General features: G+C 34.8%; 1 protein-coding gene across 1 annotated transcript in view; it reads right to left on the reverse strand.

Moving 5' to 3' along the window:
- The window catches only part of LOC149805181 (atlastin-2-like), a 63,563-nt gene that overhangs the window by 39,074 nt on the left and 7,329 nt on the right, over window positions 1-17,160 (reverse strand). Inside the window, exons 3-7 of the mRNA XM_089948138.1 lie at window positions 14,912-15,046; window positions 12,979-13,083; window positions 11,780-11,830; window positions 7,647-7,709; window positions 370-462 (exon numbers count right to left, since the gene is read on the reverse strand). Coding sequence (XP_089804264.1) covers window positions 370-462; window positions 7,647-7,709; window positions 11,780-11,830; window positions 12,979-13,083; window positions 14,912-15,046 — 447 coding nt within the window. The remainder of the gene's footprint in view (window positions 1-369; window positions 463-7,646; window positions 7,710-11,779; window positions 11,831-12,978; window positions 13,084-14,911; window positions 15,047-17,160) is intronic.

Genomic DNA, 17,160 nt, shown 5'->3' on the forward strand with positions numbered 1-17,160 from the left:
AGGTGGTTTTTGGTTTTGTGAGTTCAGCTGAATACCATTTTTCAGCACATGAAAAGCTATAAAAGGAAGCCAGTATATTTTGTGGAGATGGACCCATGGGAAGCTAAGGGCAGAGGGACAAGATCTAACTTTATAGTAACAGGAAGTACATCAAATAAAACTAATGTTCTCAAAGGAAGAATGGTGTCATCTGAACATTAAAGGTGCACCATGATTTCAAAGTTGGGAGATTCTTTCATTGTCTACACAACACAGGAACTTGAAATTTACAAACTACTGCTTTCTTGATTACTCTTCTAAACTGAACTGGTATAGCAACTAAATAAAATTATTTATGAAAATAATAAATCAGCTGATATGCATGGTTACCTGAAGTCTTCTTTCGAGAATTTTCATGCCCCCTTTTTCCCCATAGGCAGATTCATATGGAAAACTCCAATCTCTCACAAGAAATTCAAGCACCTGCAAACAAAAATTGATCAAACCAGATATTAAATTGATCTAGACAGTCCACTCACATTTACCTGAAGAATTCCACTAAGTAAAAAAAACCTGATAAACCAAGTTTACCGTAAGACCTCATATATGTATATACTGTAAAAACATCAGTGTGACAGAGAAAGCGAGAGTGAAACTATGAAAATTAAATAGAGAAACATTTCCAAATGGACGTATTTAAAAGCATAGAAGTCAGAATATGCTGTAAATAATTTACGCTATAACAAATTTACAAAAGATACATCACCCGAGTCAAATTTTGTCATGAAACAGGGCTCTGTATTTCAGAGTTTTTATGTGTGACTGAAGTTTTGCATCTTAAATAATAGACCCAAGTGGGTCTGAGATCACTCATCTGGCTGATATCAACCCAAGAGCCAAATGCATAGTAGTTTGCACACAAAAAACTGGGTTAGTAAACTGCTTTCTACAGAAATTGTTTCAAATTCATCGATATTTGATTGTACATCAGTCATTTGCCAAAACTGAAAGGCCTCTATGGAAGAATGCTTTTTGTCAGAGTTGGTAAAATTCTGTTTAGAAAACAAAAAAGGTCCCACTGTGGCATTAATGAGCAAGAAACTGGCCTCTGGAGCAAAAAGTATATCAGTTCTGAAAGATAAGGATTCGACTGTAAAATTAAGGGCACTGGACAGGAATTCTCTATAGCCATTAATAGCAGAAACTGGGCAAACTTTTCTTCAAAATTTACAAGATAAAAATCAGCAGCTGGGATTGATGTTTTGTCTGCTATACCAGTTATAGAATACTTTCCATTTGGCATCATCAACCTTAGAGTTCTGCCTTCTAGTTTGAATGACGTTTGAAATCCAAACATGAAGAAAATATTTCTGAAGGAGGGGGGCTGCAGTACTAACTGTTAAGAACCTGAGTGATTATTCTAAAAGATGGAAAGTCATAAGTAAAGAGTAAATCCCACTTCAGACAGAAGGTAACCACTGCCTATGCACTATGGATTGAAAAAGGACAGACATAAAGTGGTAGTCTGCTGTTCAGTATTGTTGCAAACAAGCTTTATCATTGGCCTCCACCATAATTCAAGGTGACTCTGCTACCAACTGGTGCAAAGACAATTCAGTCCATACAGAATTTCTCTGCCTGGATAAGGGTGTCCACTAAAATATTTCTCTTGCCTGGAAAATGGTCAACTCAGAGAGTGATCCCTTTCCTTCAGAGGAGGTTTATGACTTCCAAAGAAAGAGAATTAATGCCTCCTTGCCATCTGAGACAGCCCCAAAAAATCTGACAGCCTGACTCCTGGGGGCAACTTGAAATCTAGATCGGGCCCCTCCAATATTCCAAGTAACTTGCCCATCTGGCCTGTCAAAACAAAGTTTTATCTAATTCGCCTGAAAGAAACCTTAAGCCTGCTAACAAAATGTGGGACTTTTCATTTTTAATTCTCAAAAGACGCTGGTAAATTATTAATACTCCCCTGCTGGAGATCTATCTGAAGGTCCGGCTTACAAAGAGTGCCTACTTAATTCTGTTAAGTAGATGTTTAAAAGTTATTAAAAGTTTTACTGCTTTTAGCAGCAACAGCCGTATTTCATGACAAATTAGTCGTTTGTGCAAATTGCTTTCAGTCAAATTTTGCTATATTCTGTTGAGTAGTTTTTGAGAATTCATTCAGTTCTTTTTTTCTTCAAAATTTGCAGTAATAGGAGCCATATTTCAATGCAGACTGGCATCATTTGTAGTACAAGTGAGCAATGCCTTTTTGCTTTCTGTCAAAACTTAGTCAAGTACTGTTGAGTGGTTTTTGACAAACCTAGTCAGATAGTAATACATGTATTAAGTTTTCTGAGAAGTCATTTAAAGTTGTTTTTTTTGTACTGCTGGCCACACTGACATCATACGCATACATTTGAAAGCCATCTGTACCATGATGCTTTCTCTAAAATTTGATCATATTCTGTTAAGTGGTACTGCTCCAGTGGCCTAGTGGTTAGAGCATTCGCCTTGGATGAGGGAGGTCGCTAGTTCCATAATGGGCCAAGTCATACCAAAGACTTACACAAATGGTACTAACAGCTGCCTCACTTGGCGCTCAACATTAAGAGGTTAGTGTTAGACTGGTTGGCCTGGTGTCAGGATAATGTGACTGGGTGGAACATCATGCTACATGTCTGTGGCATGATGCCCCAGTGCTAGACACAACTATAAACTGCCACACTGAGACATCGTAGCGATATGACCGATTGTTTTATAAAGCTATGTTAAAAATCCAAATCACACACTGTTGAGTAGCTATAGAAAAGTAATTTAAAAGTTTTTCTATTTATAGCAGCACTTTAAAGACCTTCAAACTTGAAAAGTGAATACTTCATAAGTGAAAGAAAAATGTCTACCACACACTCTAATCCAGTAGTTCTCAACGTCTACCACACACTCTAAACCAGTAGTTCCCAAACTTTTTCAGGCCACCCCATCCCCAGGTTATCCTTAACATCCCATACCTTACCCAGAAGAAGCATTAGCACCCTCTGGTAATCCCACCACCCCCTAAGGGGACGGTACCACCCACTTTGGGAACCTCCACTCTACACCGAGGAAAAACTGCTCAGTGCTTAAGATAGATCTATACCTGAACCACAATGTTGACAATCAATTGCTTATCTGATTAAACTGCAAACTATTCTTTCTAAGAATGCAAACTACTGTAGTATCATTTATTTTTGTTGGGCTCAATTTTCGTGGTTTTCTAAAAAGTAATTTTCGTGGGTACTAAATTCGTGGTTTTGCCTGTGAAAGTTTGCATATTAGTAGGTATTTAATTTCATGGTTTAACATCTAAAAATACCCAAAATAAAGAATACAAAAGAATAAAACTATGCCGACACAAATGGCGGTCACTTTTATGTTTAAAGCAAAACTACCACCTGTATGAGCACAAATCAAAGACCTGACAAATTCAATACTTCTTACACTGTGTTTTCAACCAAATGAATAACATCAGTTGAAGCTGATGCAGCCAACCACACTAAAACAATAATTCCATCTCTATGAGCACAAATAAAACACCTGTCAAGATTAATCACTTTCACCATATTTTCGCTTGAGTGCTCAACATCAAAGGAAGGTGACGCAGCCAACAACACTAGGCCAATCGGTTATTAAAGAAGAATTAAAGTCACACTTCCACGAGTGGTATGCTAAACAGGTCATGGATGTCATTACAGAAAAAGATGTTACTGGTGATGATCAGTGCACAGTATCAGTAAACCTTGCATCCTCATTAATCAAGCCAATTCATGCTGAATGGATAATTGTAGCTCAAGTGACAATGAGTGAAAGATAGTGGTTTTGAGAAAGCTGGACTTGCTTAATTGAGTAGTTTGGGGATTATTTACATGAGAAGCATCTGTGAGTACCATGAGACTTGACTAACATGATGTTGATAACAGTGGCTTTGTCCATAAATCTGTGAAGTGTGAGCTTTAATACTCTGCTGTAATTAGTGTATATACATAATGTTTCATTAATAATAGTGTTTCAAGAAATAGTTATAGTATTTTACAGGACTGTTGTTCTTTTTGATTAAAAATGCATGGATAAAATGAAATGTGCTTTCAGGATTTAAATGTTTCAACAAAAGTTGTACTCAAATGAAGGATCAATTTGAGTAAGTATTAAATTTAATTTTTAAATACTGTCATTTTGTATTATTTTTTCTTTCATTTTCAGTATTACAATTGTTTGAATACCTTATGCTTTTTCTCTATTTTCTCTCTATCTTTACTTACCTCACATATCGATTTAAGGCAGTGAGTGTAAAATTACAGCTATCGGATATCTTGTTGAACGTGTGCATTGAAACAATATAAAATGATTTATAATTCTTGCTTCAAAAGGTTTAAAAAAAAAAAAAGCATGTAAAAGCTAACATCTAATTACCAGATTACAGTATTGGCCTTGACTTATCAATACTAGTAGCTGTGTTAATCTCTAGGAATGAAACAATGTAAGAAAACGGGGGTGGGTGAGTGGGTGTCATGTCATAATCCTATGTGGCTCATTTTTCATTGGGAATTTAAATTTGTGGTTCAGAGCAACAATGAAAATTGGTGCCCCACGAAAATTGACGATACCATAGTAGGTAAGAATCACCAAATCCTTCTTATGAGTCATCTACTTTTCGTGTGAAGATGCCTTATGTACCATTTGGTCACATTTTGTCAGCAGTTTTTTAGACATTGTTCTAAGGTTTTTATATTTTTAGTAGTGATATTTGATATCAGCATTGTTTACACAAATTTCTGAGAGATTGATGTCAGGATGATTTCTGTCCAATTTGGTCTAATTCTGTTGAGCAGCAGTAAAGAAAAAAGTTGTAAATAATAATTTTGAGCAGATAATGCATGACAGACAAAGGATCATACCATAAATTCACTTGGCTTTATGGCAAGTTGAGCTAAAAAGACACATATACCTCTGCTTTTGCCTTCTTAAACTAACTGCAGCAAAGTTTCGTTAAAATGTCTTATCATCCATTATGAATAGGTCTAATTATTTGTTCCAAGAAAAGTGATATGCCAGCAAGCTTCATGCACTGTAACTATGGGTTACTCCTCATACTCAGCAGACATTGTCTTCACTTTCACCAACCTGCTCCTCACCCTTCAGCTGACATGGATTCACAAGTGAAACAATCATCACCACCAACTGCTTTTGTACACAGTACATCTGTATCAATTTTAACTCACTGGTTTCCATTAACTTAATCTCCACCACATGATGCATCATCTATCAATTTCAACATCAATCAAAACAAGTGTGTTGCTAGCAATTCACCATAGTCTATTGTTTGACCTCTCCAAGCTGTCATGATAAAATGTTATGCTACTTTGACATTTCTTCCAGATTTTATTTTTTATAAACATTAAACATAAACTACATTTCTGTAAAAGCCCTGAAATTTTTAATAATCCCTCCACTGAATGGTTTGATACGGACACCTGTGGTTGGTAAAAGCAAATGAACTTTGACACTGATAAATATAGATGGGAGTGCATGGCCAGGTGCATCATCCATCAAAAGTAACACATGCTGTACAGCCAATCACATCACATGATAAAATGACTACAGATAGTCCAAGAAAATGATGCTCATCATCCAGGCTTCTTTAATATTGTATGTACCACTATCAAACTGTATCTGGATCAAAATGTTTTCAGAAAACACTGAAACCTGTTACACTTTCAGATCACAACTAAATTTTGTTTGTCGCATCTAATTGCACTGAAATATGGCATCAATGTGAGAGAATCTTTGTTTTTATCATCCATCACCTGGCTTGACACTAAGCATTATGCAACACTCCATTATGAGAATATAACCATCACATTGCTTATTTATTTTTCAATGTCACCTGATATAATCATCACAATTATAGACGTCATTTATTTCACATCATTCAAATTTTCCTGTAATTCTGTCTGCATTTAACATTGATACCATTGTCATATGCTGACTCACTATAAATGTTGTTTTCTCATCTCATCTTTTCTTAAATCAAGCAAAACATCTGACTATTTTAAGTTCTCCACATTCACCCTTTTGCCCAGAGTTTTTGCTTGTGTCTTTAAGAATTCATCTTTAACAAGATCAATTTCTAGGTCTTACATTTGTAAACCACAAGTATAGGGCCTTTCAAAATCCTTTCACAGCAGCTTGCTTATTTATGTTTCTAACCTATCACCCGATTTATTCATCCACTGCCCTTCTTTCTTCAGAATTGCAAGAAATCATACAGCATCCCATTTTCAACCCAGATGGGTTTTTTTCTGTAACTTTACATCAGTCAAGCTGAGTCAGAGACAGATTGTTTTTATTTACATAGTAGAATTTTTCTCTTCACTTCAGGTGTAATATCCATGTGACATAATTTTGCATGGCGGAGATAAAAACATGTTGCATGTTAATGAATAACACAAAATGAGGACTTTTTCAGATCTGTAGCATTGAAATGTAATGCAGACAAACAGTACATTTGATTTGTAATAAAGATCTCTTGCTTAAAGTGACCCCATGACAAATGAATAATCATTAGTGCATTCCCTTTGATTTTACTCAATATAACAGAATGAACTTCCTGACACTTCTGCTCTGTTTATCAATTGCTAATCATGCTAAATTTGGTGAGATGAAAGTGAAACAATGTTTGACTATGCATCAGGTGCAGATCTGCATTACTGTGACCTCGAAGCATATCAACAGAACTTATCTGAATTGAACTTGTTGTAACAATAAAGCCAAAATTAATTAACAATCAATAAATGTACTGAGGTTTAAACTGTATCAAAATAAAGATCTTGGAGTTGGAATACAAGACCATATGTTAAACATATTATATTAAGTAAGATAAATACGCTGCAAAATGTTGTTGCATAAAGATGCAATCATCTCTTAAACAGAGGTCAACAAAGTTGATTTGATTGCATGCGATAATACAAAACAGATACCCCTCACCAAAATGATACAACTGAAGGATGATGTTCCAAGTCAGACAGGGGCTATAATGCCATTAAATGTTGACCTAAAATGATGACAATTCGAATACCTAGATCATCTTAATGTAAAAGACTGAAATAGATTTGGTTTCAATCCATTTCGTACTTCTTAATTTACTTTTTTTAGCAGAAAAATAAAAATTATGTGATGTGATGTATGGACATGAGCAACACTTTGTGCTCCCTTCCATACACAGGTTGAGGTCATAACAATAATACAAAAAGGTAAACAACAAAACAGTGATGAAATAAATGGAAGCTAAATTCTTCAATTTTATTCAGAACATAATGTTTTGAGATGCAAGCATATATGCAGTTCTTACGACTTCTAGTTTTGGGGCTTTATTTGCAACTTTTAATTTAATATGACCTCATTAACAGGTATGATATATCTTGAAAATCAATCAAAATCAGACCTGATGTCAGTTTATCATGTCTGAATGGCCAGTCTACGTTTAATTAAAATGAATTTCTGTTATCACCTCAGAAAACACAGACATGCAATAAGATATGTATCACTGCATAAACATTTTCAATTATGATCAACACAAAACAACCTTAAATTTATCTTGTAGGAAAAAAGCATATAAAACTTAAGTTGGTGGCCACACTAACCTGGAATGGTTTTGATTCATTGTCGTTAGCTTCAAGAGCCAGTCGTCCATATTCTGTAAACAACTGCAAAATATAATAAATATGAGATTATGGATAAAAACCGTCACCTTTAACTTTCAAGCAAAATTCTACATGTAAAGGGCATTGTATTATCCACTGGCATTTTATTTTTAATTTGAGTTTCACTGTAGAGTGAAATGAAGGCACAGTCTTTGCAAGAGTCAGAAAATGTTTTGTAAACTACAAGAAGACAGTCACTGCAAAATAATGCTGGAAGTTGAGAACCTGGAAAATATTTTACACAGTATAACAAAACTCAGAAAGAAAAAGATATTCTTTTAGTTCCATTTGCTGATAGCCCCCTCTATGTTCACTGTCTATGCATACAATACCACAGCCTGAGTGCAACACTAAAATATTGTCACTAACATTCTTAATCTAAATTTTTTTTAGCTTAAAAATTATGATTTACAGCAAACATGTATTCTTAACAGTTGCTAATAAAAACCACTCAACTGACTTACAAGACTCAATGCATTTGTGTTGCATGTATCAAAGATTTAAGTTGCAGCTCTTTTGACCAATGTATTACACTGAAACTTTCATTTAAAGTTTGTTCTCAAATTTTGTTTCTCATCGTAAATCCTCAAGATAACCTTGTCTGTATAAAGTTGTACTCCCATGAAAATCTCTACTCAATCCATATCATCTTAGTATTAATCACTCAAGATAATCCGGTCATTTAAAATTTAGAAGATGGACATCCAGGAGCAAAAGTTCTTCTAAATGATAACACAGCATGTAATTTTTAAAAAAATCAACTGCATAAACCAACAAAAATGACAAGGGGCCATAACTCCTGTAAATGTGGTCATGGAACACTATAAATTAAACTTAGTCAAGGTCTTAAAGGTGCATTCTAAATTTGGATGAAATTCAACAATATTTTGTAAAGTCATGCTGCAGAAACTAAACTTAGAAGCAACCTCCATTTGGGTTCATAACTCTTGTAACTGACAAAATGAAATACTGGAAATCGAACTTATTTAACATCAGTATAAAATCACATGCCCTATCTGACTGAAATAAAACAATTATGCATGATGTTATGCTGTGGAAACCAGCAATAAAGACAAGTAGGGCGCACAACTCATGTAAATCAAGTTACTGAATAATTAAAATCCAGTTCACTTGAGGTCTTATAAATGTAAAGCCACACAATAAATTTGGATGAAATCCAACAAACCATGCTAAAGAAACCATAGTCAATGGAATGGGTAATCTAGGGACATAATGCCTGTAAATGAAGTTGTGGAACACTTGAAATTGAACTCATTCAAGACCTCATCAGAATAAAGCTCACTGTTGCACACTGAGTAAGCAGTGATGATATTTACCTGAGCCAAACTGCTAGTTTTCCCTTAAGTTTAACAAATCCCCATACCCTGATTATTACACTGAGACAGTGGTACATAAAATTTCCCCTTGACAGCTACACCTAAGAAGCATCACTGAAAGCTGCATGACGAATTTGGTTACAATCCAACAATCATTATTAATATATGCTGCAGAAACTAAACAGCAAATGGACAATCACGGGCCATAACTCATCTGAAAGATGAAATATAAGGCTGAAAATTGAACTCTCTTGAGGTCTCCTCAATATAAAGATGCATTTCAAATAAAATCCATCAATTCCAAACAAGAGTTATCTGTGAATGCTAAACTACTGACAGAGATGACATGATTACTAGATGGCTCCTCAGACTTTATTGTGTGGGACCAAAATAATTGATAAATAAATAATCGTGCGGCAATTTTAATGGACTGCACAAGCTGCTTCTTAAAAAATACCATTATTAAGGGGTGGCCAAGTGGTTTAAAGCACCTTTACAGATCATACACACTTCTCATCTCTGTGTGTATGAGTTTGAATCTGTGCTCAACCAACATATGCGAGAAAACTTGCCAGTACCTTCTCATGGATTAGTGGTTCTTCCTCCTGCAAACAGACTTGCTGCCATGCATAGTCTTTAATGTGTGAAAAATGGTGTTTAACCCAATAAAACAAAACAAAACCATACAATGATTAGGGAAGAGTAATACCATCTACTATTTATTAAATGTTGATGATTCTTTCCATGAGTCATGAATCAAATGAGAACGTAGAATTATCAAAATATGTCAATTTTTCTATGACTTTAATGATCACTTTTGGAGAGTGACAAATCACTAGGAATTATTATATAGTCTGAGTTGATTAGTTTTTTAGTACTCCAAGTTAAGAGGAATAATTGTAAGAGTTTGGATTTACTGGAGTTTTAAGAACCAGACTTGTCAGCTACTTTGGAGTGTCCTTGGGCAAGGCACTTTACTCCATTTGCCTCGGCACCACATGACCAACTTGTGCTGCTGTGCCATAAAGAACCAATCAAATCAAATCAAGTATCAGACTCAAGTAGCAGGAATAATTATAAGGGTCTGGATTTACTTATATTTTTAGTACCAGAGTTAGGTTGGAGGAATAATTATATGGGTCTGGATTTAATGTTCTTTTTAGTAACAGAGTCAGGCAAGAGTAATAACTATAAAAGGGTTCATACACCTTTGGTGTGACAAAATTCAAGGATGTTATCTAACTTTTTTCAAAGACCACAATGCTCAGTACATTTTAGATATATTTATCTATGGCTATTTAAAGATTTCGTGAAAATGCTGTAATTTCACTTTCAAGAATATGGAAAACTAATTATATCTTGTATTCTTGTTTTTTACACCAATGGGGTTGAAAAAACACTTCCCAGGCATTTTGCTCCAAGTGAAATGGGCAAGCTCTCGCAGAAAAATACCCATATAAATCTTCCATATTCACAATGCCACATACACATATTTATCCTTTGGCGGGTGTAGTGCAGCCTCCTGAATATTCGGTAGCAATTAGAGTTTAAGGAGACTGCCGAAGCCCACCTTCTCTCTCCAACACACTTCACAAAAACACATTGGCCGAACTCGCATATAGTGATTTGCATAATTTATGCGTACCTGAGGTTGTCCGTGGCAGACAAAATCAATTTCTGTAATAACTTTGATGCGTGATACGATGCACTGACGCGGCATCTTAAAACCGTCGGCCGTGAAAGTATGCTGCGTGTTGCCATGTATAATATTTTATGTCTGCTATCGCATGATCACTCAGAAATTTTTCATAAATTTACACGTAAATGTAAGTACATTGTGTAGAAAGCAGCCTTTCTGTTAACAGGCACATGGCTGTAATTTATGCCCAAATTTTGGTCATGATGCCGAAAAATATCTATAACACACTTCTCGCAGATTTTCGATAGTATGCTGATAATCAGAAGCGTGGACGTAAAATAAGAACCAATTGTGCAATTTTTTGTGTATATTTTTCATTATCTTTTTGTTTCAACAGTTTGAATAGCTAATTCACCATGATTTATAGCACAAAGATGTACCACTGCCACAACAAATAAATCAATGAAAAAGAATAATCATTGGAAATGACTTGTGCACTTTTTAATGCTCTCTATAATCAGAGCCACATGTAATTATAAATATCTGATTGGTCACGTGTTGTAAAACACCCAATAGCAAATGGTTTTATTCTGATTACATGACGTAATGGTATGAAAAGAAACTTTTGTACATTTGTTTCTTGATTGATTTTATATTTTTCAAGGACCAAGGCTTGTTTTCAAGGTAGAAATGATTGTCAAGTACTTTTCAAGGATGAAAAGAAATTCAAGTACTTTTCAAGTTACTGTGTGAACCCTGTATAAGGGTCTTGATTTCCTGCCAATTCTTTTTACCTGAACTAAGAAAAGATTGGGCTCTTTTAAATTATGATTGTTTTTGTGTGACAATCCTAAAATTAAGCTGGTTTTTACACAGGGTTTTATGGATTCATAAATGAATTGAATAGAAAATATATTTATGAATTGACCTTATCTGAATGGAGGCTGTCAGGTAAAATATCGACATGGTTTAGATTAAATGTCATTACTATCCTACCCTCAAGTCATCAAGTTTGATGGTGATCATATTAATTTATCAATGAAATTCAAACACAATTTTTTTTTAACGTCATGAACTGAATAACAAAGAACAAATACCTGTAAGTGCTGAAGATCATCCTCCTGTATATTCTGACTTAAATTGAACACCTGAAAAAGTTTAATATCAAAAGTATGTTATCAATATTAGGGTAAAAAGAGTAATAGACAAATAAGAGTAATATACAATTACTAATCAAAATACTGCTATTTTTGTACTGTAAAATCTAATTTTTTTATTTTATTTACTTGGATGGCTGTAAAATAATTGCTACAAAAACAATCTTTAATAAAGTTTATGACCATGACACACAATAGTCCCTTGCCAATGCAAACTTTATTTTCACTCCCGGCTACAACAAGTGTTGTAATTGGAAACCCAAAGTCATGTAAACAGGTACCTGCTTATTAAACATTATTTTTCCTTGCCTAAATGAGTGGGAAATCCCTCAGTGTTTACTGCATGCAAAATACTTGAGTATAACAAGGTATGTTGTATGTGCCTGTCATATCCATTGTAACTTAAGAGTTTGGGGGCCCAGAGTGGCCGAATGGTCTGAAGCGCTCTCCATTGCGGATCACTGCCATCTCACCTATGTCTGCGTAGGTTCGAGTCTCGGATTTGGCCAACATGGGTATTTTTAGAAAGCTTGCCAGTAGCTTCTTGAGAGTCGGCGGTTCTTTCCGGGATATCCCGGGTTCTTTCTCCACCATTAATACTGGCTGCCATGTATAGCCTATTGTGTGCTGAAAAATGGCGTTAAACCCTACAACAACAACTTAAGAGTTTAGATGGTGTAAAATGATAATTACACTTCCTAAAAAACATGGAACTTATATCTGACATAAAGTTAAACCATACCCACAATTTAAATGGAAAACAATAAAAGCTATAATAATAAAAACAATGCCCATCCAGAAACCTAAATGCAAAACTTTAACAGGATGGACCCACATATGGACATAAGTGACATTGGATGCCCCATGGGATGTAAGAGTGTTTTTGTGTGGCAGGAATAACACAACTAATTTTCATTTTACTCATCCTATAAGTAACCTAACCTAACCTAAAGCCATTAATAAAGTTAAGAGAAAAAAAAAGAAAAAGACACGAAAATATAGTACTGCAAAGAAACAATACAATTTAACCAATTTTTAGGCTCTCTGTTTTTATATATAAATGTTCTGGTGCATATCTCCTTCACTTCCAATGGTCTTACTAAGAGCTGAACAAGTAGTTTAGAATAGCAGAAACTCACCTGAACAGAGCTGACCATTGTACTGAGGGCAAACACAGTCGCACAATCCCTCACTGTTGATTCACTATCAAAGGCACCCTGAGTATCCATGAGTAACACTGCCACCTACAACAGAAATGGTGCATGATTCAGTTTAACATTTTACCATGAACATGAATAATGGTTACTGTATTCATTTTTTAAATCTCATCTCACAATCCATAAAAATGTTTTCAGGTGGCATTGGAAGCACTGCTTTTGCATACTCTATCAAATTCTTTTCTGCTGGTTTGTACTTGCATGGAGAGTGATGGCTAAGAATAGCAAGTGTGGATAACTGAACTTTTCAGTGAGTTGCAAAACACTTTTGGCTTTGGAACCCTGCAAACAAATATCACAGGTGTTGCAGAAGCAATAAAGTTTAATAAAAAAACTAACAGGGCAAGTGTACTTCTTTTTCCTAAAGTTTTCATGAAGCAAAGGTAGCTGTCATCAATAAGACAAATTTTGCAACAAATGCACCTGTAATAAAACCCACATATTGTAAACAATATGAAAAACATGGGATGATTTAAGTGATTAATTTAACCAATACAATCCTGTACCATGGAAATCCAAGAAATGGTTGAAATGTGTTGAACATAAATGCCTATCAGTTGTACCTGAAATTCTCACCTGTGCCAAGGAAACTAAGTCACTATAATTTCCGTTTTTCAGTAGTCAAATCACTGGTTAAGGAAGCAGGGTAATGTGTCTGAACCTACTAGGAGAGGATGAAAATTTGCTGGTGAGCTACCTTAACACCCATTGGGAGGCATTTCCTTGAATTTAATCCAGCTGCACCTGGAGCTAAACGAGCACACCCTGCTCATGATTGTGTTGCTTGTAATAAGAGAAGGAAAGACAGGGAGGGATTCTGAAGAATGCAAACATCCTTCTGATGTGAGACATGCCAAGTGGCACTTTCTGTGCCCAATTGTTTCAGGTTATACCACACACTAGTGATGGGAATCGGTCAGAAATTCATAATCAATAATCGGTTCCACTTAACCAACTGATAATCGATTATAATCGGTTACTAAGAGCAAATTTTAATTTTTGTTTGTTATTCAGTTATATCAATAGTTCAAGATGTTAGTAAATGTACAGGAGTAATCTCTTTTAATGACATGTATACTTTAACCTGATAATAATATTACCTTTTTGTCTATTGTGTTGTGTGTTATTTTTGTTCTACATTTTTGTTAAATGAACGCAACTTTTTATGGCTGATAAGTCATATGCAACAGAAATACTGCTACAATCCCCCAAAATCCTTTAATTCATATGTGATGTGTCTATAATTTTAAGTGTAGAAGGACATGGTTTTCTTGTTTGTCATTGTTTACAAATACTACAAATAATGTTGCATTTAAACTGAAACAAATCATCAAAATGTGTTTAAATTTATTAACTCAACAATTTAACAACTTGATTACGTAATAATGGCTATATGTTCCTAATTATGAAATTCTGCACCTATGAAATATCATATGGTTTTATATTTGTCGTTGTGAAGGGAATTATGAAATTTTAGGTCAACTTTAGTGGCTATGAGTGTTATTAACCTCTGTGCTTTGCATACAAGTAAATAGTAGTCTCCCTTTACACATAATCGCTTATGGAGTTTCACAATCGATTATCTTATTGGTTCGCTCAACCAACTGATGATCGATTATAATCGATAATCAGAACAACACTACCACACACATGTAAACAACAAAGTGAAGATATTAGTAATGATGAGTTACAAATAAGACCTGAACAGGTAATGACGGCCAAATGTAAATGAAAGCATGTCCTGATCGCATAAATCAGCAGTTTGTTTGACACTAACTTCAAAAAGCTCTCCTGAATGTCTTTGGGTTTTTGGGAGGTAATTTAAAAGTTTGACTTTTTTCTTACTGACTGTTACCTGTTCTCCATTAGGTAATGTGCAAAGAAAGGGCTTGCTCCAGAAAAGGATTCCTGTTGTTTCTCTCTCTGAGCCTCCACGCCAAGAAAACCCATCCAGGGGAAGATTCTCTTCACCAAGCCAATCAGAGGTACCCTGTAAAAAAGAAAGAAAACAAAATAATATACATGGAAATTAATTTTAAAAAGTTTTAGACATCTGTTGCCCATTACAAATTTTGAGACTTATTTCAAAATGATTATAAAGCTTTAAGCTACAGCATGGCACTCCAAGTTGCAGGTACAATTATCACATTTTCAGCTAAACATTAGCATTTGTGAATGAAAAATAGCAAATGTCAAGAATTTCAATGTAGCAACTAAAAGCTGTTGACAACATAACTGAAATACATAGGTCACACCACATATCAGTAGTACAGTTAATGGGACATTATGAGTACCCAGTGTGTTATATTCTTCTATGTAAATTCTAGCTGGGTATTGTCCATGACCTGATCTTTATTCTGCAAAACCCGATATGCTCTAAGTCACATAATTTAACCATTGACCTTGAATTCAACAAACCTATTCCATACCTTAAATGTAAACCTTAAGTCGACCAAATATCATGCACCTGATAACAGACTAAAGCAGGTGACCATTTTGCTAAACAGACTTGTGTCTACTACAAATGCAAAGCCAGTGAAACAATTTCCCAAACTTGAAACCATGCTGCTTTACTATTTTACAATGTTCTTACAGAAATTGTAATATATGCATGGAATGATAGTCAGATCCTGAAGCTGTAAATGCACTTAAGAAGACTGAGAGAAACTAGATCATAAATAAGTCCATAGATTTAGTGAGGTAAGAAGCACATCCAATCAGATGCAAAGTATCTCATTCAAGAACATGGATCTCACTTATTAAAGAACCTGTCTACAACAATGATAATATAAGCTTATTTACCATGGTGGAGAAATCTTCAACTGAAATTCGGTCTCCAGAGTTGTATCAACCTTAGCCATGCTCATTGTTCACAATTACCCAAGCAAGTAAAGTTCTTAAAGACTGAAGCTTATCATGCACCCGGATAACAGATTATTATTTATTATTTATAAAGTTTGATCAAAACTGGATCAGAAATAGTATGTGAGTGGTAACAAGCTCAGTCAATCACATGCAAGACTGCCTCATTAATATGTGTGAATCCTGTGCATTCTTAAAGTCTTGCAAGATCTTCATCATATAACCCTATATATTTGGAATTTGATCAAAATCAGATCACAATATGGCTTCAATAATAGTAACAAGCACAGCCAATCAGATGCAAGACCACTTCATTATTGTACTCATCCAAGATCTTCAGAGCTGCCAACCCTCCAGACTCACATTTAGTGAAAAGTGGGATATAAATTTCTGAATTTTAAACATAATTAGCGAATAATACATTGAGCCTCACTCTATCCACGTTGATGGTTGGTTAGTACCCAAGTTTCTAAACATTTATTTTGACAACTTCAGCAAACAATGTTGCTGTTTAAACAGCCTATTAATTTTTTTAATAAAAAATGTTCAACAGGGATCGACTGAAAAGTCATGTTCCACTCAATTTCAACCTTGGTTTCTGGCACAAATTTGCTCATGTTAAGAATGAATGTGCATGATGCTTACAAATTTTCTAGTTAACTAAACATTTGGGGCAGAAATTGCAAGACACAGTTGAGTGCTGCTGGAGCATATATATGGAATATGGACAACAGTGTTGAGGCTGAATGAGGTAATCAGACACAATTTTGGTCTTCCATAAAAAAAAGCTGAAATTTTTTTAAGGGGTGGGGGTCCTCCCCCAACAAGGTCTCAAGGGGCAACTCAAGATCATAAAATAAACCAATCAAATGAAAAACTAATAAACTTACCAAAAATGTTCAATATGACTTCAATAATTTCACAATATTTATAGTCACATGAATTTGTTCTCCAATACTAGTGATGCTGAAGTTATTTCATGTGCATGTCAGTGTTCACACTGTAATTAAGTCACAATAATTTCTAAATTTTTTCAGCAAATTTTTTATACTTTTCTTTTTTCATAACAAATCTGTAAAATAAACACCCAAGTACAGCAACTATATACAAATAATCCTATACATTTACTTGTCTTTTTCTCCCATGGACACAACCTGTTGATATGCCAGTCGAGCTCTTTTTGTGACTTTGGCAAAGATTTCTTTAGCCTTCCTTTTTGTCAACACTGACTTTTTTTGGCTC

The sequence above is a fragment of the Sinohyriopsis cumingii genome, chromosome 2 (assembly GCF_028554795.1).
Source record: "Sinohyriopsis cumingii isolate HCF-2022 chromosome 2, ASM2855479v2, whole genome shotgun sequence".
Taxonomy (NCBI): Eukaryota; Metazoa; Mollusca; class Bivalvia; order Unionida; family Unionidae; genus Sinohyriopsis; species Sinohyriopsis cumingii.